The sequence below is a fragment of the Euprymna scolopes genome, chromosome 44 (assembly GCF_053919585.1).
Source record: "Euprymna scolopes isolate OS-2025 chromosome 44, ASM5391958v1, whole genome shotgun sequence".
Lineage (NCBI taxonomy): Eukaryota > Metazoa > Mollusca > Cephalopoda > Sepiida > Sepiolidae > Euprymna > Euprymna scolopes.
The window spans coordinates 44,391,604-44,418,198 of record NC_136525.1 but is presented as its reverse complement, the minus strand read 5'-3'; the positions used below and the strand labels follow the sequence as shown (position 1 = coordinate 44,418,198).

At 35.9% G+C, this 26,595-nt stretch overlaps 1 protein-coding gene across 1 annotated transcript in view; it reads left to right on the top strand.

Moving 5' to 3' along the window:
* Positions 1-26,595, top strand: part of LOC145268827 (rap guanine nucleotide exchange factor 1-like) — a 307,722-nt gene that overhangs the window by 190,430 nt on the left and 90,697 nt on the right. The window contains exons 6-7 of the mRNA XM_080124477.1: positions 2,621-2,806; positions 23,921-24,307. Coding sequence (XP_079980603.1) covers positions 2,621-2,806; positions 23,921-24,307 — 573 coding nt within the window. The remainder of the gene's footprint in view (positions 1-2,620; positions 2,807-23,920; positions 24,308-26,595) is intronic.

Sequence of the window (26,595 nt, the reverse complement as noted above, 5' to 3'; positions counted from 1 at the left end):
TGCTCCTCTCCTGGTTGCATATTTTTTAGTAGTTAATCCTGATCTGAAATGGAACACGTACATCAAGTCTGTTGCCAAGCTTGCTGGAAAGATGGTGGGATCCTTCTACCGCTCCAGAAGATATCTCACTACTGATGCAATTCTCTATCTATATAAAAGCCAAGTACGTCCAAGGATGGAATACTGTTGCCATATCTGGGCAGGAGCTGCTAAAAACAGCCTATCCTGCCTTGACAGAGTACAAAATAGACTTTGTGGCTTAGTGGGGGATGCCCTTTTCTCTACCCTTCAACCTCTCTCCCAAAGAAGAGACTTTGCGAGCCTGTCCTTGTTTTATCGTTATTTCCATGGCAGATGCTCGTCTGAACTCCAATCTCTGGTCCCCCCTCGCCAATCTTACACGAAAAACACCCGTCTAGCTGAATCCACTGTGAAAAATTTCCCCCACTCTTTATCTGTGCCTAAATCAAAACGTGGATTCCATGAACAAAGCTTCTTTCTTAGAACTGCACGCCTGTGGAACTCTGTTCCATCTGCCTGCTTCCCTCCGGACTACAACTTGGATGTCTTCAAGTCCAATGTTAACAAATTCCTAATGAACCGCCCCATTAAGTAAACACTTCAGCAAATCTCCTCACTAACGTAATGTACTTGCAATAACCCTTATCCCTGAGTGGCTTCCGGGCCTTGATAAGTGGTGATCACTGTGTAAAAAAAAAAAAAAAAAAAAAAAAATTATTTTTGTTTTTTTTTTAAATAATTATAGGTGGGCTAATATTTCTGTTGGTGTTTTTACTGCTATCCCAATCTTTGTTGTTTGTGTTATCGCACATTTTAATAACGAGGATTCACTTTCAGTTCACTCTGCACCTTTCTTCCTGGTCCACACCACCCTCAAAGAAAAGCACGCATTGTCCGTTATTTTGGTGTTCTGTCTTGCGTGGCGATTGGCATGTTGTCCGATCATAAAAAAAAAAGGCTACGATTGTTCGGGTTTGTGTGTTGTATCGTGGTGCTTTTGTTGAAAACCGCGAGGTGGTAGTGGTGTCTTTTTGATTTTTATTCACGTTTGATCAGAGAATATACAAATTGACATGCAAAACAAAACCTAGCAGGTGGATTTCTACTAAACTTTGTGCAAGTGTAATAATGTACAAGTACATATCTTTCGTAATGTGTCATTTTCTTGAATTGGATCGAAAAGTAATTTCCAAACTTCAATTTTTCTGTTCTCATCTATTCTCACAACGTTTCGGCCATTGTAACCTCCGACCAGGGAGAGAATTCCCTAATGTCAGAATTAACATCACAGTTAAAATTATATTACATTTTATATTTTAGAATTGTTTCTGGTCACACTAATTCTGGCATCACGGAATTTAAATTGTTAACATCTCTCCTGGGACAGCGTGAAAACGTTCTCCCACGATCTGATTTTATGTGCCTGTTTCAAACCTACATCTTGAAAATTCTCTCTTTTAGCTTTTTTTTGTTCTTCATTTGCTTTCTTCACCTGATGAAGATTCTACAAAGAATCGAAAACGTTTATGATACACATGGAACTTATAATTTTTTTTTGTTTTAAAAGAGTAAAATATCTTAAGAAGAAAAAAAAAATGTAACTAAGAAATTTGTTATTTTTAACAATGTTTGCTTAAATGAAAAATGGTGCATAAATACACATGCACACACACACACACACACATATATATATATATATATATATATATATATATATTATTGTTATTAAATAAAATAGACGTTTTTTGTCTATTAATTCTATTTTCAATTCTTTCCAACTTTTGAATAAGTCTTCACTTCTGGCGGGAACTGGCTGATGTAATCACCATATTTATCATAAGTTCAAGTACTTTCGAATCCGCCTGGATTCATCATCAAGGATAAATTAATCTAACAGGTTTTGAACAATTTATAATTTTTTTTTTCTCTTCATTAGTTAATTATTTATCCTTTTTTTTCTATTCGTTAAAATTAAAAATTAAAAAAAAAACTTTATAAATTGGTCAAAATAGAATTAATAGACAAAAAAATTTCTATTTTATGCCAGAGATAAAAAAATGCTGCCTAAATAAACACACACACACACACATATATATATATATACATATATATTTCAATAAAATGTATAATTGACGATCTGCAATATTTTATCCAATTTGTTTTTTAATTTCATAAAAATAAAAATGATGCTGTCTCTATCTCAAATCAAAATCATGTATATGATTTTGTAAAAGCCTTGATGTTGTTTAATGTTATTTTATGTATGTTGAAAGATGTATATGTTATATTTTTCTTTTCTTTTATTTTATTATTTTTTCTTTTGGTCAGTCACCACCCCTGCGCCGCCTTCTGCCACATTTTTTCTTTTTACAACATCCTAACTCGTTTAAACCCTGTTAAAAAAAGAAATTAAACACTGCTAAAACCTCCTCCATCTGTTAATAACTCTGAGGTTGACATATTTTCCTGAATTAAGATTAATGTTTTCAAACAAAGAACTTCTGCCCACCCACCCCGTTCCCACCACCTTGCAGCTTTTCCAGCGCCGCCGTTCCTTCTTTACCGTTTTCCTCAAAGAGTCTCTGTTTCCTTGTTATAGCCCTAAGCGGTCATCTCTACCTGATATCCCATTGACTCCTAGGGAGCAGGAGATCTTGGATTTTACCAGCCGACAGCTCCGTGATGGGCCCCTCTCCCATTCTTCCGAGAGCCTTTTAGATGATCCTGAAGATTCCCCTCCTCCCAAACCACCTCTACCTTCAGGCATGGACACACACTTACCCAGGTAACGGCTACTCACTACTACTACAACTACTACTGCTGCTGCTACAACTTTCATTGCTTCTCTTGTTTTTCCTGCTGCAGTACGATGACTAACCATGACCATTGTTTCTTTCTTTGCAATCCACCATGTAAAAAAAAAATCAAATGATTCTGATTAAATAACTTTTTAAAATTTATTAAAAAAAAAGTATCATTTGGTTATTAATGGAAAAAAAGTTTTCTATTATAAATCTTTGTCAAACTCGGGAATCTGTACTAAAATTCTAACAGGAACTTTTATTTAACGGGGGGGGGGGGTAACTTGCTCTCATTCCGCCAAATTTAACTGAGTAGAAGTGTGGCGTGGTCCCTGGTTTTGGTAGTGGCCATCTTGGGGTATCTTTTTGTATTGCCATGAACTACACAAACATTTGGAGTATAAAAGTTATGAAGGAAGAAAATGGAGGGTATTTATATGGAACATGCATGATAAAACGAAAATAAAATGAAACCTTAAAATAATGGAGGGGTCACCAGGCAGCAATTGTTACGTAAAAGATAAAGAGTTTTATAAATGAAAAATGGAGAAATACGAAAATTTATAAGAAAAAATGTTTATATCAGAAATCTATTATATAAATCTTACCTGTCTGTTTAAATGTATGTATGTATGTATGTTTAAAACTTTTGACGAAAACAACAGATTTTCACGAGATCAGTATCGTTTTGAAGCTCAGCCATTCGAACGACAAATATCGAAAAATTGGCTAAAAACGTTAATTCCTTCACTCTCAACTTAGAACTTTTCCACAAGGAGGGGTCGCTTTTTTCGCTAATATTTTCGAAAGTCATCCCCTCTTTTCGATTGACTAGCCTTAATTTAAACCTTTACCACTTGTGATTTGGCGATGGACCCAATGGCAAAGACATCACTTTTGTTTCTTTTCACATTCTTTTCCTTCTTCACAGTACGGGTACAAGCCTGCCTGCCTACTATCACTTTTTTTTTTTTTGCTCAATACACACCTCCAAACACCCAGGCAACGCCAGGCACCCTGGCTAGTAAAAATATATATATTTTTTTTTTTTTTTTACATGGGGGTCACCACTTATCAAGGCCCGAAGGCCACTCAGGGATAAAGGTTATTGCGTGTACAGTAATCAATGAGATAAGTATCGTAGTAATCATTAGTATTGGGGGTTTTGATAGTGTCTTACTTAAGGGGGCGGTTTGTCAGGAGTTTATTTATGTTGGACTTGAAGACATCCAAGTTGTAGTCAGGTGGGAAACAGGCCAGCGGCAGAGAGTTCCACTGGTGTGCAGTTCTAAGAAAGAAGCTTTGCTCATGGAAACTACGTTTGGATTTAGGCACAGATAAAGAGTGGGGAAAATTATTGACAGTAGTTTCAGCCACATTATATTCATAATACAACGTGTGTTTAGGTAAAGAAGTTACATGAATAGTAATTACAAAACAAAATGTTCATTGTGTGAATATGTGCGTATTTAAGTATTTGGTAGTGTGGCATTCTGTATGTGTGTTTATGTACCTCTGTTCTTGTTAATGATTGTATCTATGTGTGTGAGTTGAAGCTGGTATGCGAGTCATTGATTCTTTACCTCTTGCCAATTCATGACCCCAAAAGGGTGTAGGGTGGTTTGTAAAGAGTAGAGAGCGGATCTTGGGTTTACTTCTCCCCACTATATCTGTGGTGTGGTCCCTGGCCTTGGTAGTGGTAATCTTGGAACGTTTTTGGGTCTAGCCAAGAACCACGTCAACATTAAATATGAATGGGAGTATAAAGGTTATGTTTTGGCAAAGAAAGAAAATAGGAGATATATATATATATATGGAACCTGCATGCATAGTAAAATGGAAATAAAATAAAATGTTGAAATGATAGGATCACCAGATAGCAACAGTTACCTAAAACATAAACAGTTTTATAGATGCGAAAGAGAGAAATATAAGAAATAATTACTTTTCAGTTATGGAAATGTTCATCGTACAACATGTGTTTAGGTAAAGAAAATTGCGTGAATATTAGTTATAAGACAAAATGTTCCTTGTGTGAATATGTGCATATTTGAGTATTTGGTAGCATAGTAATCTGTGTGTGTGTGTGTGGGTTTATTTACCTTTATTCATTTGGTGCGTGTATAGATGTGCGTGGCTGGATGCATGAGTTTTTTCACCTTGCTATCCCAGCCAAAGGCCATGGTGGGGTGTTGAGTAGACCTTCTTGGATTCTTGTCATTAGGTCAGCTGGTGGAGTATGCCTGCTTTTGGCTGCTTGTCCCCTTGCTTTATAGGAGTTTCCAGTGGCTTATTACTTTCACATATAGGTGTGACTTTCTGAAACTGGGAAAGATTTCCATTGGCTGAGAATACTTTTGTCAAAAATGTCCTTGCTTTGGGGAGTGAGGATGAAAGGAAGCGGAGAAGAAAAGAGTGTAAGCAATCATAGCTTTTTTTTAATCCCACTATAATTAATTAACCGTTAAAGTAATGTTTTAAGCTCTATTTATTGATTAGATGTAAAAAAAAAAAAAAAAAAAAAAACCTTCCAATCATAGCTTTTTTTTTAATCACATTCTAATTAATTAACCGTTAAGGTAATGTTTTAATCTCTATTTACTGATTAGATGTAAAAAAAAAAAAAAAAAAAAAGCTTCCAACTGTTAACTTGGTTATGAAAGAAATCGAAATGCATTCTGGTGGATTGGGTATTAATAGCTTCCAAAAACTTTCACTACATGAGGATTTCTTGATAATTTTAAATGCTTTCAAAGGAAAGTACTCTGGGGGGGAGTAATCGTTTTACCTCTTTTTCATGATAAGGGACAACAGAAAAAATAGTATTTACTGTTAATGTTTTCGGTACTTATTTAGAATCACACTTTTCAAATTATGCCCCCCCCTCATCCTTTTTAAATGATGATGATGGCCTCCGTTCTCTCTTGAGATACAATGTATACCCCTTGTATGAGTGCTTGCGTGTGTAATTGCGAAGCAAAGGTTGTGTAATGACCAACTACACCACCCTTGATCCAGCATGGCCTAATTCTAGTAGCAAGAAGTCCAGGACGACTGGAAACAAAGCAAAAATAAGTGGATAACACATACAGCACCTGGTATGGAGAAATAATGAGACTGATACAATGGATGTGAATTGTGAGTTTTAAAGACAGGTTTAGATCTGATGAACTTAGAGGAAGATTAGTTCTGGACAGTATAGGGAATTCACGACTTATCAAGGCTTAAAAACCATTTAAGGCTAAGGGTTTATCAATGTAAGGTGGTCGATGAGATAACAGCATAGTGATCGGTAGAGGTGGAAGTTGGGTGGAATTTGATTATATAAGAGGGTAGCTCAACCGTTGGACATGAAGATAATTGTTGTAGTCAGCAGGAAAGCATGCTCGCAGTATAGAGTTCCATAGGTGGACAATTTTCAGAAAGAAACTTTGTTCATGGAATTTGTGTTTAGATTTAGGCACACATAGAGAGTGGAGGAAGTTGTTGATGGTGGTTGTAGCTAGGTGAGTGCTTGCTGCAAAAGTCTTGTAGGATGTGCATAACAGGTGATTTTGTAAGTTCGGTCACAGTGACTGAATGGATGAGAATGTGTTCTTCGGATGCAGGTCTGGGTGGATGATGAGATCTAGGTATCCCAGTTACTCGGTTTTACAGACAAAGTTTGACAGAAAGGCAAGCCAATATGGCCAGTGTAGTTGCAGGAGTTGTCAGAAAGGTATTGTAGTGTTCACCATCGCCTATTGAGATTCCAAACCGGATTTTTTGTTGGGGTTTTTACTCCCTTATGTTATGCCTTTCTCAAGGCATGTACAAGGCAGTGGAGCTATTTGGCCATAGCTGGTAAAATTTTAAAAATATTTCCAATTTTGACAAAAATAACAGATCCTCACTGTAGTTATGGTTATAAGAGTATGAAAGTGGAATCCTTAAATGATTCTTCTTAAAAAGAGTTGGACAAACGCAAATTCCCTAAAGGTGAAAATTTGAATATAGTTCCAATTTTGACAAAATAACAGATTCTCATTGGCTGTATGAAAAAAACAAAAACAAAAAAAAACAAACAAACTATAAGAATGACTAAAGAAAGCTTATATGGTTTAACCCCTCCATCTCTAACTCTACAAAGAGGTCTTTGCAGCATTATTGGTTGCAAATACTGTTTGCATTATTTAAGCTGTCCTATTCCAAGAATTAACCAATTGAAAAAAAGAAAATAGAATTAACACATTTTTTTATTCATGGGGGAGTGGTTGTAAAGAAGGAACTAACGTTCTGGTTATGATTATTGTCAGTGTTGCTTTTCTGCTTTTTTTCCTACTGTAGTAATGCAACTAATGATCTGACTGTTTTTTGCATGATTTTCTTTTATTGTTGTCATACATGACTGCATGTCTCTCTTGTTTGGTCTGCTTGTATCGATTATTTTTGCTTGCAGTAGACTCAATGTTATTTCAAGTTGCAGAATTGGATTCGATTCTGACTAGTAGAAACCCCTGAATTCCAATGCTGGTTCCTAGAATTCCAGGATCAATTAGGTTTTAAAAACCCCAAAATAATTGACCGTGAAAGCAACAAATTCTCGTCTGTACCTTTTTCTTCCAGTGGACACACGCTAAACAAATGAGAAATCTGAGGTTTTTTTTTTTTAAATTAAAAAAAAAATTTTCTTTTATTAACACTCCTTTCCACAGTTCCACCATATTGAGTACAATTAAACTTCAGTCTTTGCTTAACTTGTAGACATAATTTCAATCATGAAACTTAGGTTTTGGTTTCGATTCTTGCTGATGGCATTCAAATCGTATCCCCCCCCCTTTTAAAATCATGACTGTTGGGTACAATATTAAATACAAACGTTGTGTGAATTAAAATATCATATTTAAGAGTATTTTACGACTGGGCAATGCCAGGCACCCTTGCTAGTTTATTTATAAATCTTTTTTAATAAGCAAATTCTATTTTTCGGGTTGTTTATGCTTCCAGTGTTCTAAATAATTAAAAATCAAACTTGTGATAAATGAAACTAAACAATTCATTCGCTTACATTTGTGTGCAGATCAACTCGAAGAAACTGGTGTAGACCCGAATTCATTGCTTTCATAATCATTTATGTTTGGGGTCTTTAAAATCTAACTCATCCGAATTCCAATAAGTCCTACTCTGAATTTTAAAGTCTTCAAATACTTAAACTGCCGAAAATTAAAATATCTGACTCTTTTTTTAAATCTTACTTAGACTCCTTCAAGACTTTCAACTTTAACTCAAGACCTGTTCGACTTATACTCTTTCCACGACCCGTTCGACTCGTACTCTTTCCACAACCCGTTCGACACGTACTCTTTCCACAACCCATTCGACTCATACTCTTTCCACGACCCGTTCGACTCATACTCTTTCCACGACCCGTTCGACGCGTACTCTTTCCACAACCCATTCGACTCGTACTCCTTCCACGACCCGTTCGACTTGTACTCCTTCCACGACCCGTTCGACTCATACTCCTTCCACAACTTGTTCGACTCGTACTCCTTCCACGACCCATTCAACTCGTATTCATAAAACCTCCGCCTCTGCAATCTTTGTGTTTACATGGTCTTTATTTTGTTCACCCTCCTCATCCTCTCCATCCCATCTGCTTGACTCCTACCTTATTACCTCACTTTCAGTAGAACTCTTTAATTTTCCTCTAATTAAAGTAGCTGAATAAAGATACTCTATAATGGCAACCTCTATTTCTCCAAAAAATACCTTTCATATTGTTTCCAAGTTTCAAACTGTTTTTTTGTGTCCTATCTTTGTTGTTACCATTTTGACAATGTTTCGACTGTTCTCTATCCGTCTTCAGGTGAATTTTACTGTTTATTTACATTACCTACATTGTTTTTTGCATCTTGTTTGCTTCCATTTTTCATATTTCAGCTGTTGAGTACATCCGATATTTTTGCAGGATTACGAAGATAGAAGCATGTCTGAATTTGACTCTTAGGAAAAAAATTACTCCAACTTTTTAAATTCCAAAACCTTTAGCTCCAACTTTTGCCTATTTTTAACTAATTAAAAAACCCTACTATATATAAAAAAAAAAACAAAAAAAAACACTAGTGAATCATTACTGGGAGCTCAAAGAAAGTAGACATTCACGAGTAGTAGAGTGGAAAATAGTACAAGCCAATGCATGTAGGAATTTAGACGAGCCATGTAGATTATGCTTGAATGAGAAATTCATAATCCTAAACTTCGAAAGCGAAATAGCAAATGTATGTACAAAATATATTTTACTTTTGGATAACACTACATAAAAAATTTAAAAAAACATTCAAAATGTATATATATATAATAAGAAAATCAATGTTGTCATTCAATCTTGAGAAACAGTGGACATCCATGTAATATATTTGTTTTCTGACGTTTTCGAAGCTATGTGTATAGTAATACCAACCCAGACTTTCTTGTGTGTGGCGCGTTCAAGTGGCAGAATGCTCACCTCGCATGCATGAGACTCTGGTTTCGAATCCAGAGTTCGGATGTGTTCAACTGATGAGCTCAAATGATTTTTTTTTTTTTTTATTCAATTTTCACCCCCAAACAAGGCACAGTGTCACTTTGAAGTAGGGGGCTACTATCGGAGACATAAGTTGTGGGGATACTATGTATGGAATTGAGCAGCAAGATGTCTGTTCACATTATACACTTATAATTTTGCATGTCAGTACAGTTGAAAAAACAGAAACCCAGAAAGGAGTTTGAGTCCAATAATTCTGGGGAAGAAACTATTAGAGTAGAAGGTTTTCTTACATCTAGGGATCTCTTCTGTGTAGGAGTGGGATTTTATTGATTGTTGGGTTTGTCAGGGGTATTTCCGTCGAGGAGGTACAAAGGCTTGTAGTTCGTTGGAGCATCCACCATTAAATGTATCTTTAGCTATTGGCGGTTGAGATGGTTTCTTGTAATTATTAAAGGAAACAACCTTAGTCTTGGCAGCATTGAATGTGACCATCCATTTTTGTCTCCATTCCACTACAGATTGCACGTCTTCCTCTAGTGTTTCTGCCATTTCCTCAGGTATGTGTTCATTCGTTTTCCCCTCATGCCTGTTATAGAGCATGGTGTTATCAATAAATATACCCTTCTCAGAGACGATTTTATCCGCGAGGTCATTTATGAATGTTAGGAATAATAAAGGCCCAAGGATACGAGGGGGCGTGCAATAAGTAATGCCCCTGACCCACTTCCAGTTGTCTGATCTAGCTGAAATTTTGCATGTGCAATGATTTATATTTCTATGGGTTATGTGGCAAATTACAGCTCTGAACTAATTGTGGTTACTGTTTTACAAGTGTTTGAACTGAGTCAGGTGTGAAATGGAGCCTGTTGAATGTCGAGCAGTGATCCGGTTTTTGTATTTGATAGGACGCACACCACAGGAGACTTTTGATGAAATGAAAAAAACTTAGGGTGATAATGCCCCATCATATGACCTTGTAAAACGCTGGCATCGTGAATTCAAACATGGCTGGAAGTCTGTGGAAACAGCTCCCAGACCTGGTCAACCCCCCCCCCTCTTCTGCCATTGATGAGGCATCTGTCCGTCAAGTTGAGGCTGCCATTTTGGAAGATCGGCACATTACTGTTTGCCAAATAACCCAAGATGTCAAGATTAGTACAAGGTCTGTGGAAACTATCATTCATGACCATTTACATATGCATAAGGTGTCTGCCAGATGGATTCCCAGGTTGCTCCCACATTCCAGAAACGAGAACATATCGAGTGCTCGAGGATGAATTTGGAGATGTGCCAAGAAGATGAGTCAGTTTTTCAAAAGACTGATTACACAGGATGAAACCTGGGTCCATCACTGTGATCCAGAGACCAAAGCCCAGTCAATGCAGTGGAAGCAAGGTCATGCTCACAGTCTTCTAGGACCAGGACGGAGTAGTGATGACAGATTTCCTGGCAAAGGGTACCACAATTACAGGAGCCTATTATGCTTCACTTTTGAGGAAATTAAAGGAAACTATCAAAATCAAGAGGCGGGGCAAGATTAGCAAAGGTACCCTCCTCCTCCAGAATAATGCTCCGGTCCACAACTCGCATGTCGCCAGATCAGAAGCACGGGCGCGTGGTTATGAAATCTACCTCCATCCTCCCTACTCTCCTGATCTTGCACCCTCTGACTTTCACCTCTTCCCAGCTATGAAGTTGCTTTTGAAAGGAAAGCGTTTCCCAGATGACGCAGCCTCGATATCTGAAGTCACGTCATGGTTGGAGGACCAACCTGGAGTTTTCTACAAAAAACGGTCTCCAGAGCTGCATCAAACGATGGGAGAAATGCATAACTCTGGTGGGTTCCTGTGTAGAGAAAGACTAATAACTGTGCCAAGTTTCATTCTACTCCTATGGGAAGTGGGTCATGGAATTACTTATTGCACACCCCTCGTATACTCCTGAGGTACACCTTCATTTATATCATATTGATGTACGACCGTTGAGGACAACCTGGATTCTTCTCTTATGTAAGAAGGATTTAATTATGTGAAGTACTCGTCCAGTAATACTGTATGATCTGAGAAAACCTGTCAAAAGCTTTAGATATATACTAATAATGATAACGATAACAATACTAAGTTATAATAAGTATGTACATATAATAATAATAATGATAATAATATCAAATAAATGAAAAACTAAACTAATATAAATATATAATAGCAGACATATATCAAAACACTCAGGTTAAAATTAGGTCAGCTTTGATACGCAAAGAAAGATGGCCCATTCCCTCTGAAAGATAAACAAAGGGGTGACATACAGGTCAAGTGAACGTTCCCCTTATAAACGTGTGATCATTAGCTAATGAAAATGCAAGTCGAAATAACGAAAAATCTGATTGGCTAACTAGCAGATTTAACACCACATATACGTATAAAACCTCATAGATTCGGAAATTGTTTTGATAGTTTCGCTTATATCGCGTGTCAGAATGCAATACTCCATACAAAGTCCACCCTCCCAGGCCTTGCCACCCGACTTTTGGGTGGGGGGGGGGAAGTTTAATGTCTGATGCCTGAGGCGCTCCTACTGGGGAAAGCCGAGAGGCATGCTCAGGCAATTTTTGCTAAGTAAGAGTGTCTCTTCTTTAGGGGTGCTGGCTGGACATCCTACTTTCTGATTTTATGTCACTTCAAGTCTTATATATATATATATATGATATTAAATGAAAGATGAGGAATAAAAGTTATATAACTTTATTATATCATCAGAACAATAAGAAAAGTTAAGGTTAAATTTACGAACATGGTCTCTTTAGGCCATGGCATTTCGAAGCTAAATGCTCTCATCAGAAGAGGAGAAGGTTCAGAATTATGCAAATATAGAAAAATAACATCTCTATATAAATAAAATGAACTCATTTTTTCCCGTCTGATTTTGACCTTAATAGGATTAAAAATCAAGATATTTCATGCAAATATAATATGCACAAACGGCAGAACAATATCTGAGGTGTGTTATAGGCTTATTATTTCTCAAATTCCTCGATAATCTTAGATTTCTATACTTTTTCTGCTGAGAAGTCACGGCCAAAATCGGTTAAGATCAATGGAAATGGTAAAATATTTTCTCTCTTATAAATTCCTCCTCCCCCTGCCACCACTTAACACTGTTTGGGGATCGTTCACAAGGAACAGTTGAGAAGAGAACACCGGTTTGGCTTCATAGTTCTTTCATGTGAAGTTATTTAAAATCACTAAACTAAGCTGCAGTGCTCTGTGGCGTAGTGGTTAGCGTGCTGGACAATTCACATTATATTTTCACGTTCGCGCCGACCTACCGTAGTCGTTTTTTTTTTGTTTTTTTTTTTCTCCTAAACAACTGGAATGGACTTTTCTTGGTGGCCGAACTGTTAACGTTGCAGATGTTTGTTTTTTTTGTTTTTTTTTTCACACTTTATTTTCCTACTTTTACTCATGACTCCGGGTTTGATCCTTCCTACTTACCTACCATAACATTTTTTAAAACTCCCCCCCCCCGTCCCGGAAACAAACACTCGGGCAACGCCGGGTACCCCCGCTAGTTTAGAAATAAAATGAGAATGAAGGAATAGGATAAACTAGTAATTAAAAGTAGGTGCAGCATACGAAGGGTAAATTGGAAGGGTAGCATATAGGTTGGTAATATTAAAAAAAATATATATATAGGCCACTATGAAATAATTGATCATTAAATAATAATAAAAGGAAAAAAATAGGGAAGGTAGAAGAAAAAGTGGGGAGAGAAGGAGAGGAAATAGAAACAGTAAATAGAGGATAAGGAAATCTATATATATAAAAGCGAAATGTGTGTGTATGTGTGCGCATTTTTTCTGTATATCCGCCAAAGGTTTTTTCGCCGGGCTTCTCGGCCGGGATACTCCTTAAAACTTTTTATATACCCCCTAGATAATAATATCTACCAGCTATGACCGGGGGGTTGCACCTATCTTTAATTTGCCTGACTTTTACGCTATTTTTTAGATTTTTTTCGATCGCTGCGTCTTCGTTACGCTTTTCAGTATAAAAAAAGCGAATGCTGAGACGGCGGAAACAAACTGGCTTAATAAGGTCAAACATCACGTGACTTAACTTTCTCGCACCTGTCAATTTTACTTTATAAACGTTAAATAAGGACACTTTTCGCTTCCTCTCCCCTCGTGGCTGAGATGGTTAAGTGTCACGGTTTTTTCCTCTTTAGTTTCCACCTTCTCATAAAGGCTTCGGGTTCAAGTCTACCTTTCTACTAAAATGTTTTTTTTCTTTCTTTTACACCTCCAAACACCCAGCCAATGTTTTTTTTAAACAGGGTTGTTTTGATCTACCCCCCCCCACACACACACACACATCTCCACACAACCGGGCAACGCTGAGTACACCCGCTAGTCTATATGAATAAAGTGAAACTAATTGAAACGTTGCATGTTCTCGGCTTTCACTTCGGAATGTCCAAAAGGCAATCAGCTTTTGATCAATGTGGAGTTTCTCCTTTTATCAGACAATTGCTATTCAATTTGGACAATCCCCTTTAAATGGGGGGGGGGATAGTTTTCCCCCACCATCATCTTTGGGAAGCAAAAACTGCCTCGCATTGAAACAAAGTAAACAAACCCCAAAAAGCTGCCCCGCAGTAAATAAAATACTGCCACGTCATCATAACGCTCCTACGATGACCTCATTAAGCGGCTACCTGTTAATCAAACCTATTTGACTCACTTTATAAGCTTTAACTTAACACGCTAACCAAATTCTCTCACTCATGGCTGGGATGGTTAAGTTGTTGGCTTTTGTTTCCACCTCCGTGTCAAGGCTTCGGGGTTCAGTCCTAAAACTTTTTTTTTTTAACAGACACACCTCCAAACACCCGGGCAACACTGTTTAGTCTAATATATAAAAGAAAAAATGTGTGTCTCACAAAAACTTTCAACACACACAACAAATACTAACAAAATTAGTATCATTAGAAAGATCAATCTCTCTGACAACAAATATCAAACAATTGGCTTAAAATATGAATTCTTGGACTGTCAACTGAGCTGTTTTTTGCAAGGAGGGGTCAGTTTTGCGTCAACAGTTTTGCAAGGCATCACACCTAAGGATCTCAACAAAAACGGTAGTAGCAGGGTGGGGGAGTGGGATCAAAACAACAGTAGGCAGAGGTGTTTATAAAATAAAAAGTGGTAGTAGACAGGCAGGCTCGAATCCGTAACGCGAAGGGGGGGGGGAAGACCTGACCTCTTAGTCAATGTCTCCATCGCCCGGCCGGAGGTTGAGAACATTGGAATTAAGGCTAGCCAATCGAAAAGGGAATGATGACTTGCAAAATATGATGGCACAATAACCACCCCCATCTTGAACAAAACGGCTGAGTTTAGGGTGAAGGGATTAATGTTTTAGGCCAATTTTTCAGTATTTGTCGTCCGAAGGATCATGGTTTAAAACGATACCGGTTTGGTCATGTTGAAAGTTTTTGCAAGACATACAAACACACACACACACATTTTACCTTTTATATATTAGACTAGCGAGGGTACCCGGCATTGCCCGGGTGTTTAGAGGTGTGTGTGGTTGGGAGGGGAGGGGGTAAAATCAAAAGAAAGCGAAGTAATAATCCTGTTTAAATATTATTAAAAAAAAAAAACAATGTTAAAACTTCTAAAAATAATCGGGGGGAGGGACAATTAAAAAAGCGAACGTGATGCAATAAATACAGTCCGACGGCGCCTGGGTATTTAAAAAAAAAATAGTTTGGGGGAAGGAGAATCCTTGAGGCGAGAGTGAAAAAAAAGCGTGATGACTTAACTAATAGTGAATTAGGTCAAACATCCATTCTGCAGTCAGGTTTGTTTTGGTTTTGTTTCACCAAGATGTTGGGTTGAAAACCAGCTCCCCATAAAAAATGAAAGCAATTGTCTGATATAAGGTTTCCACCGCATTGATCAAAAGCTGATTGCTTTCTGGACGTTCCGGCGTGAAAGCCGAGAACACATACCATTTGAATTTAGATTCATTTTATTTATACTAAAAAGCTGAACAAACAGGCAAAAATAGCGAAATAGCGCGATTTTTATAAAAGTCGATGTTAATAAATCTAGACGCGACGCGCGTTCACAAATCGTAGATATTATTATTTAGACGGTATATAAAAAGTTCTAAGAAATAGTAATCCCCCCGAGAAGTCAGGTGAAAAAAAACCTTTGCCGGACATACATACACACATTTTGCCTTTTATACATAGACTATCGGGGGTACCCGGCGTTGCCCGGGTGTTTGGAGGTGTGTGTTGTTGAGGGGGGAGTAGATAGATTAAAACAACCCCGTTAAAAAAAAAAATGTTGGCCGGTTGTTTGGAGGTGTAAAAGAAAAAAAATAGTTTTAGTATAAAGGTAGGCTTGAACCTCGAACGTTTGACACGGAGGTGGAAAGGAAATGGAAAAAAAAAACACTGTGACGTAACCATCTCGACCACGGGACCAGATGAATTGATAAGTGTGTTAAGTTGACGTTTCTAAACCGAAATTAGCAGGTGCGACAACGTCAAGTTGCGGAAGCCAGTTTCTGTTTTCCCCGACATGCGGCGATCAAACAATAATAAAAAAAAACACAAAAAAACTAATGTAAGGCAAACGAACGATGAAAACAGAAAAATGAACACATGAAAATGGCTTAAATAAACCTGTTTCAATATTAAAATTAAAAAAATCGGTGGGTACCTGGGTGTTTTTGGGTGTTGCTAAGAATAAGCAAAGTAAAAAAAAAAAAAAAAAGCAGAAAACGAACGTTACGTGAAAAATGGCTTAAATAACACTGGTTCAATATTTAAATTTAAAAAATCGAAAAAAAAAAAACATCTCGCACCACGATTCGAACCCAAAACGTTTAGATAATGAACCAAGGCCTTAACCAACTGAGCTAACGCGACGTACATGAAATTTGTTTGGTTTTTCAACTATTTAAAGTAAATCAGGTCACGACGTCATTTAATGCATACGTAGAATCGGTCATTGTCACGAGAAGACCGTTTTTATGTACCCCCCCCCTGTCGGAAATTGTCGATTTCGGGGTGAAAAAGTTGACGTTTTTGGCCAATTTTTCGATATTTTTTGAGCAAAGGATGGAGCTTCGATGTGATACCGAGTTTGTGAATTTTCGTCGCGTCTGTCGAAAGTTTTTAGCAGACATCCAAACGTACACACATACATGCATACATTTTTGCTTTTATATATATAGATGATAAACATTAATTTCAAACAACCAATTTATCCTATGCTAGCAAGGTTATCCGGTATCATTCAGCATTGCTTATGCTATATATATATAAGCAATGCTGAATGATGCCAGATAACCTTGGAAGTTGCTTAACCTTTAAAAAAAAACTGATTTAATCCTTTATTTTTTCATCATTCGTTAGAAAACTATTTAGTTAGTAAGTCATTTAATCAACTTTATATTTTTCATCATTCGTTAGAAAACTATTTAGTTGGTAAGTCATTTAATCACCTTATATTTTTTAATCATTCGTTAGAAAACTATTTAGTTGGTAAGTCATTTAATCACCTGCAATTGTTGTACCAACTTGCTTTCTCGAATTCACAATAGTTATGTTATTTCAGGGATCATCAGTTGTCTACTATCAAACACTGTTTCGGGGATTTAAAAACAAAACAGTATATTAAATCATGGCTCTCCAGTAGTGTTGATCAAACACCACTTCCTTTAATCATACAAACAAAAGAATGTTCCGAATATTAGATCTAGTTTCCTGCTCCAGATTAATTTGGCTAACTTATTCATGCTATCAAAAAAAATGCCTTCCTTACCTGTGACACCCGTCCTTGTGTGTGTATGTAAATAATATATATATATAATATATATATATATATATGAAAATCAACTGAATGTTCCCTACTTTTAATACAATCATTTATATATATATATATATATAGTATTGTATCGCTATAGTTTCCTATCTATAAATCCACTGAAATTTCCATTTTTATCAAAAAGTGCTCAGTAACATGCAGAGCATCATTATAGTATGTATTTATTTATAGGAACATTATTGGCTACATATGTGCATACATGTTTCTGCTGCAATGCCTTTTAGAATAGCAGTGTCTTTTTTTATTTTATTTTAATAAAACCAGAGATAAGTTTTAAAGTACAGTTGTTTTATGGTCGTACTTATTACTGTACTGTCCCCCTCCCTGCTGCCAAGGATCAATGGGTGTGACCCAGGCCTCATTATGTATTAATTATTGTTCCTAATAAGTAATAACAAGTTTATGTTGTTGATTTGTGCAATCGTAATACATAATTAAACCTTTGGGTGTCGTATGCTTGAAATTGTAAAGTTTCAATACGCTTGTCAATCAGTTAGTGTCGGATATTCAGGATAGAAATATATTTGTCACCTTCTTATTATAGGGTTTTTTTTTGTTTTGTTTTTTTACATGGAGGTCACCACTTATCAAGGCCCAGGGACCACTCGAGGATAAGGGTTAATGGGTATACATTAGTCATTGTGATTTTAGCGTGGTAAACATTAGTGGGAATTTTATAACTTGGATTACTTAGGGGGACGGTTCAATAAGAACTTGTTCACGTTGGACTTGAAGACAATCAGATTGTAGTCAGCTGGAAAGCAAGCAAACGGAATGGAGTTCCACAAACGAGCAGTTTTAAGAAAGTTTGTGAATTACTTGTAGGCTGTTTTTAATTGTGGGGTATTATACTTCAGTTTTTTGATAATGTTAGTTCATCAGGAGAAAATATGTACTTTTTGGGGGTGGGGGGGGGGCAACCTTGATGGCTTTTCATGTGTTGGTCCCCCATCACCGATCTGAGACCCCATTATGCATTTCCCTGAACTGTTCAATAGACTCAAAACTTAAATGCATTTTAAGTTCATATGTATTCAGTTGTAAGTTACACTCTTCAGGAAGTAGAAGGTTCAAGCCTCAGTGTGGGTAATACTCTAAATACAATTGGGAATTAGAACTTCTACTCAATTATGACTGAGGAAACGAGAGAATGTTACCCACTAGCGATTAAATAAAGAATTCTGTTAGAAATTCTGTATGGATTCCAGAGTCTGACAAGATACTGATAGCTTTTGACATCCTAGGAGGCAGAGTGGTAATTTTTGACTTCCTAGGAGGCAGAGTAGTAATTTTTGACTTCCTAGGAGGTAGAGTAATAATTTTTGACTTCCTAGGAGGCAGAGTAGTAATTTTTGACTTCCTAGGAGGCAGAGTAGTAATTTTTGACATCCTAGGAGGCAGAGAAGTAATTTTTGACTTCCTAGGAGGCAGAGTAGTAATTTTTGACTTCCTAGGAGGCAGAGTAGTAATTTTTAACTTCCTAGGAGGCAGAGTAGTAATTTTTGACTTCCTAGGAAGCAGAGAAGTAATTTTTGACTTCCTAGGAGGCAGAGTAGTAATTTTTGACTTCCTAGGAGATAGAGAAGTAATTTTTGACTTCCTAGGAGGCAGAGTAGTAATTTTTGACATCCTAGGAGGCGGAGTAGTAATTTTTAACTTCCTAGGAGGCAGAGTAGTAATTTTTGACTTCCTAGGAGGCAGAGTAGTAATTTTTGACTTCCTAGGAGGCAGAGTAGTAATTTTTGACTTCCTAGGAGGCAGAGTAGTAATTTTTGACTTCCTAGGAGGCAGAGTAGTAATTTTTGACTTCCTAGGAGGCAGAGTAGTAATTTTTGACTTCCTAGGAGGCAGAGTAGTAATTTTTGACTTCCTAGGAGGCAGAGTAGTAATTTTTGACTTCCTAGGAGGCAGAGTAGTAATTTTTGACTTCCTAGGAGGCAGAGAAGTAATTTTTGACCTCCTAGGAGGCAGAGTAGTAATTTTTGACTTCCTAGGAGGCAGAGTAGTAATTTTTGACTTCCTAGGAGGCAGAGTAGTAATTTTTGACTTCCTAGGAGGCAGAGTAGTAATTTTTGACTTCCTAGGAGGCAGAGTAGTAATTTTTGACTTCCTAGGAGGCAGAGTAGTAATTTTTGACTTCCTAGGAGGCAGAGTAGTAATTTTTGACTTCCTAGGAGGCAGAGTAGTAATTTTTGACTTCCTAGGAGGCAGAGTGTTAGTTTTTGACACCCCGGGAGTCGGAGTGTTAGTTTTTGACACCCCGGGAGTCGGAGTGTTAGTTTTTGACACCCCGGGAGTCGGAGTGTTAGTTTTTGACACCCCGGGAGTCGGAGTGTTAGTTTTTGACACCCCGGGAGTCGGAGTGTTAGTTTTGGACACCCCGGGAGTCGGAGTGTTAGTTTTTGACACCCCGGGAGTCGGAGTGGTAGTTTTGGACACCCCGGGAGTCGGAGTGGTAGTTTTTGACACCCCGGGAGTCGGAGTGGTAGTTTTTGACACCCCGGGAGTCGGAGTGGTAGTTTTTGACACCCCGGGAGTCGGAGTGGTAGTTTTTGACACCCCGGGAGTCGGAGTGGTAGTTTTTGACACCCCGGGAGTCGGAGTGGTAGTTTTTGACACCCCGGGAGTCGGAGTGGTAGTTTTTGACACCCCGGGAGTCGGAGTGGTAGTTTTTGACACCCCGGGAGTCGGAGACAGATATTATAATTCTTTTAATTTAAAAACAAGTTGGTCAGTCACTTCACAACCCTTTTTTGCATTTGTATGAAATATGGTTGTTTGAATTGCTTTTTAAACACATTTTTTACCATGTGTGAATTGTCTGTGATCTAAGTGGAAGTGTTGGGGGGGGAGGGGTAAGTGCGTTGACATTCTGAAATGGATACTTTTGAAAGCATAAAGATATTTCCTGTTGACGAGGACATTTTTTTTTTTTTTTTTTTTTTTTTTTTTAAATAAGACTTTTGCAGCGCTTCCACCTTCTCTCCCTGCCTTTCTATTTGCTTTTGGTAATTATAGGTTAGGTTTTACCATATCAGTGACCCCCCCCAGCCCCTACCCGCCTTTAAAGTCACTTTGTGTGTGTGTGAGTTCCTCCCACCAGATTCCAAAACGGCTGAGCCTATCTTTTGCAAATTTCACACAAAGTTAATTTATATATCTGGCAGTGCTCTTAGATATTTTTTTTACAGAAATTCATCCGATAAGTATCGAAAAATCCGATCATAAAAATAGTCTTTCTCTCTTATAGATAAAAAAGAATTTTTACAGAGGAATATTTTATGTTACCCTGACCAAGGGAAATAATAAAATCTCAGCAAATCATTTCATCTTAAACAAAAAACAGATTAATTATAATTTGAAGATATAGTTTAGTGGTAGAGCATTCGACTAAGCCCGGGTGTACCTCATCATTTTATTTTCAGTTTTTTCTTATTACTGAGTTCAATTTATGATAAAAGAAGTACTATTTAAAATTCCTGCAAATCATTTTCTTCATTTGCATATTTGAAAACTAAGCATTAATCAGAAATGACTTTTCCAGGGCATTTATCATCAAGCCCAAATATCAGCTGATGTGATATTGTAAACAGAGAGAATTTAATGAATATCATTATTTAAAAAATTTTTTTTTGCAAATTAGTCGATAATAATATATATGCAGTCTGCATGAATTACAATATCATTTTTAAGCATATTCTATGACCGGGCAACGCCGAGCTGCCGGCTAGTCTATAATATAAATCTCACCTGTCTGGTTAAATGTATGTTTGTATGTCTGCCTAAAACTTTCGACAGAGGCGACAAGATCAGTATCATTTTGAAGCTCGACCCTTCGGACGACAAATATCGAAAAATTGGCTAAAGGCATTAATTCCATCACCCTCAACTGGGCACTTTTCTACAAGAAGGGGTCGCTTTTTTTGCCAATATTTTTGAAAGTCATCCCCTCTTTTCAGTTGACTAGCCTTAATTTAAACCTTCACCACTTCCGTTTTGGCAATGGACGCAGTGCAAAGGCGTCACTTTTTTTTTTTTTTTCATGTTCTTTTTCTCCGTGGTACAGGTTCAAGCCTTTTTCCCATTTTTTTTTTTTTTTCTAGCTCAGCACACCTCCAAACACCCGGGCAATGCCGGGCACCCAGGCTAGTATTACATAATAGAATATTAGTGTATGGAATCGTGGATAAGCATTAAAACCCACTGGTAAAGATAATTACACAACAACATCGTTAATTTTTTATGCTTTATTTTTACTAGATTGTTGACATGCCTATCCACTATACCATGCATTAATATTCCATTTCGTCTAAAAGTTTCTTTTTATGTAACGTAATGCTGAAGCACAATATTCTAGATCCGTGATTGGTTTTGATGAACTGTTTTATGTCATATCAACACTTAAGTTATCCTGATAATTGGCTGTGTCACAGCTGGTGAATTTCAAAAATGAACAGCTACAGCAGGAATTGGAATACACTCTACTAAAGCTGGATTGTCACAGCTGGTGAATTTCAAAGGACACTTTAGAAAAACGATATGCAATAAAATTTTGTTTTAAACTTGGAAAAATGCCACAGAAACGTACGGAATGTTTTTAAACTCTCCTCATGTCCAGATTGCAGTTTTGAAATTCACCAGCTGTGACAATCAGGCTTTAGTAGGGTGTATTCCAATTACTGCTGTTCATTTGAACCTGAAATCCTAAAAATTGGTCAGATATCTCATATGATATACAGCAATAACATATTGAATTTTCAAGAGTCTACGACAATTTTAAATACCTACACAAAAAGTCTGGAAACTTATTGAAGGCACCTCATATTAAATTTTGTTTATGTGCAAATTTTATCAAAATAACCCGAAAATAAACGTGTTATCTCAAGTTGAAATTGAAAAGAATTTCACTGTATTAACCCATTTTCATATACTGAACTCTAGGCTGGTTTATGATAACCACTATAATTCAAAATAACCAAAAATATCTGGTGATGCTAAATATACTTGATTCCAGGAAAGGTCTAGCTCAGCCCAGGTAGCCTGATTTTTACATTACTAACAGAGGGAGGGGAGGGCTTCTTCTTCTGTCGTATTTTCAATTTCATAGATCTATCTATCTTGTATTGTGGCATGTTCATGTCAGAAGAAATCATGGTTAGTGATCTCCATAGGCTTCGGTCCATTGTTCGTCCGATTCCTCTGAAGACAATCACATGATTTTGAACTTGGCAGAATACATGGGGTGGGTTGCCATTACGTTCCTCAGCACAGTGGTATCTGATTGATTGAGATTGTCGGACTGACTTCCTCATCTTAGTTGTTATCGTCACAACGTTTCGGCCGTTTTGCCCTCCGGCCTTCATCAGGTGTTTTGTATCGAACTGGGGAACCGTTTGTTAGGAGTCTCAAACCCAACACTTTATTATTATTACGGGGGTACTGTGTTCGGACTCCAGCTAGGCTCTGGGACATAGTTGCTGATTCTCTGTTTACTTTTTCACAGCCTTCGTTCAGAATTGAACTCAGCACCTTTGGGTAACTGTAAACTTTGATACAACGTCTAGGACCACTCGGCCATATGTCACTAGGATAATTCTTAGTTGGTTTTTGTTAATGTTAAACCTATGTTGTTATTCAAGGTTTTCTCTCTCTATCAGAGGTGTCCAAAATTGAGGTTGGGTTCAAGACTCCTTACAAGCGGTTCCCCAGTTCGATACAAAACAACTGATGAAGGCCGGAGGGCAAAAACGGCCGAAACGTGACAATAACAACCAAGATGAGGAAGTCAGTCTGACAATCTCAATCAATGAAAACACCTCATCTCAAAAATACAGACAATTACTAGTGGTATCTGACTCGCCTGCTTGCACATATCCGTTGTCCTTATATCATCCGCATCGCTGCAGTCACATAATGTAACTCTTAATGCCATGGAACCGTTGACTTGCTAGAGATTCATCCTCCTTCATGGCCATCCAACGTTCTGCTGTCGACGTCATCAGAGTTTTCCTTGATGCATGTCTTAACAAAGACTATGGGTGCATCTCTCCCAGTGAATTAATGCGTCTCCAGATACCAACCTGTACATTTCTTATGACTCAGTGCAGTACATACAGCCCCTAGCCTTCCCAAATATCCACTCATCTGATACTGGCCAGGCTAATTGTTGCTTAACTTCAGTGATCTGGTGAGAACCAGTGTGTCAATGTGATTGTGCTTTGCCTGGCTGTAAAATACGCTTACATATATTTTAATTTGTCCCGATTTCGTATATATTATTATAGAGTCGTGATTTCAAAAGTAAAAACAAAAAAATATTTGGGTTCCATCAGCTAGAATCGAAACCAAAAAAAAAAACTGTAGCCTTCAAAGCTGGTGACGTTACCACTGTAGGAACGTGACACGCATATGAACTGATTAAAAACAAACTAAGATGGATTACAAAATGTATAACGATTTTTTTTCAATTTTGACCCCTTAAAAACTATTTTAACTGGCTAAAGACTCATAAAACAACAGTCCATAAAAATCTAATCATTGGAGGTCCCTAGCGCTGCTCCGTGACTTTTAGTTTCGGAAGAGATAGTTTGAAAATATGGAGATAGATGGACATAGTGAGTTTTATAAATTAGATTTACTTTTTTTTTTTTTGTTTTCTAATTATTTTTCCATTTTTTGTTACAGAATGATGAGCAAATCATCAACTGAAGAGAGCGAACTCGAGACGCCACCTCCCCTCCCCGAAAAACAGCGTCTCCCCAGCTCCACAACGGCGTTGGGCATGATGGGCAGCAGCAAAGGAGACAGCAATGGCCACTCATCGTCCAGTCAGTCACCCCATAGTAGCATGCTGTTTCCGAGCCCATCGCAGGACCATTCACTTGGTGGCTGTAGTAACAGCTCTGGACTGGTTACCCCATCGAGCCAGTCTCCACGGAGTTGTTCCCCCTTGAGTCGCTCTCCAGCCAGCAGCATTGGATCGGGTTTGAACCAATCGATGGATGACTTGCTTAGCAGTAGTACTCGCAGCAGTAGAACGAATAGTTTCTCTCACGCTTCTTCAGAGTCCAGGTAAGTGTGACTTTTGTTTATTAGCATCCGGCATCATCCGGGTTCTTATTTTCCGTAAATCATTTAATTTATTTGCTAGTGACACGAGAAAAAAATAGTATGCTTCACCAGTGTTCATACTAATCTGTCTGTCTTTCTATATCTCTCTCTCTCTCTCTCTCTCTATATATATATATATATATATATATATATATATATATAGAGAGAGAGAGAGAGAGCGAGAGAAAGAGATAGACATATATATATATCTCAAAAAGCAGGCTCCTTCAATCTTAGACAGACTTTGGATACCAATGGAGGGTTGCTTGCACGTGTTTCAGTCTTTTATGGGACTTGAGCACCGCCAATGACTTGCAGATGTGACCACAAGCCATTCATGAAAATTTATTCAATGAAGTGTTACTTGGTCTGGCAACCAATTCTTTCCTCTTTTCTCTTGATTCTCTGAGTTTTTGTACTCTTCCTAATTCAAAGACTTTTAGAGCATTGTTACATGTCAGTTTCCATTATTTCCTGTCAGAAGCAGTTTTGTTCAAAAGTTGATCGTGGGATGTTAGTTGTTGTCAGATTGTGCTTGAGCTTATCCTTGTACCTTAACAGTGGGCGGCCAACGTGCCTTCTACCTGTCTGAAGCCGACTGTACAAATGTGCCTTGGGTATTCTGTCATCGTTCCTTCTGACTACGTGTCTGGCCGAATGTAATTGACACTGTACCAGAAATGTTTCAATTCCACTGATATCACACTTTTCAAAAAGATCAACATCGGTCATCTTGTCCTTATATATATGTATATGTATGTGTGTATATATATATATATATAATTATTTTTTTACTATAATAATTAATATATATATATATATATATATATATATATATATATATATATAATGTATAGAGTGAAATTGTCTGTCTGTGTGTTCATTTCCCTACTAAATAACTCTGTCAATATATATATATATACATATATATATATATATGTATGTATATAGCGTGTCAGAATGCGATGAACAGAAATCAACTAAAGTGCTCGATCGTGATTGTGAGAACTAAAATACAAACATTTATTTAAAAACTATAAATACATATTCCAACGATTTCATTGTTTTGAATCAGCCATCTGTGGCTGATTTCTCTGTTTATTTTTCCGCTTTGTTTTCCTCTTTCAACCAACGCTGATAATTTGTATAGAATTCATATCGGCCACAAATTGCTGGTTCAATACAATGAAACCGCTGGTCTGTCTTTGGAATATGTATGTATAGTTTTTAAATATTTGTGTGTGTATATATATATAAAATATTTATTTAAATATATATATATATATATATATATATATATATATATATATATATATAAAATATTTATTTAAATATATATATATATATAAAATATTTATTTAAATATATATATATATATATAAAATATTTATTTAAATAAATATATATATATATATATATATATATATAAACCAAAATAAATAAATATATATATATATAAAATATTTATTTAAATAAATATATATATATATATTTAAATATATATATATAATATTTATTTATATATATATAATATTTATTTATATATATATATAATATTTATTTATATATATATATATATATATATATAATATAATATTTATATATATATATATATATAATATTTATATATATATATATATATATATAATATTTATATATATATATAATATTTATTTATATATATATAATATTTATTTATATATATATATAATATTTATTTATATATATATATATAATATTTATATATATATATATAATATTTATTTATATATATATATAATATTTATTTATATATATATATATAATATTTATATATATATATATAATATTTATTTATATATATATATATAATATTTATTTATATATATATATATAATATTTATTTATATATATATATATATATAATATTTATATATATATATATATATATAATATTTATATATATATATATATAATATTTATATATATATATATATATATAATATTTATATATATATATATATATATTTATATATATATATATATATATAATATTTATATATATATATATATATATTTATTTATATATATATATATAATATTTATTTATATATATATATATATATAATATTTATTTATATATATATATAATATTTATTTATATATATATATAATATTTATTTATATATATATATATATAATATTTATTTATATATATATATATATAATATTTATTTATATATATATATATATAATATTTATTTATATAT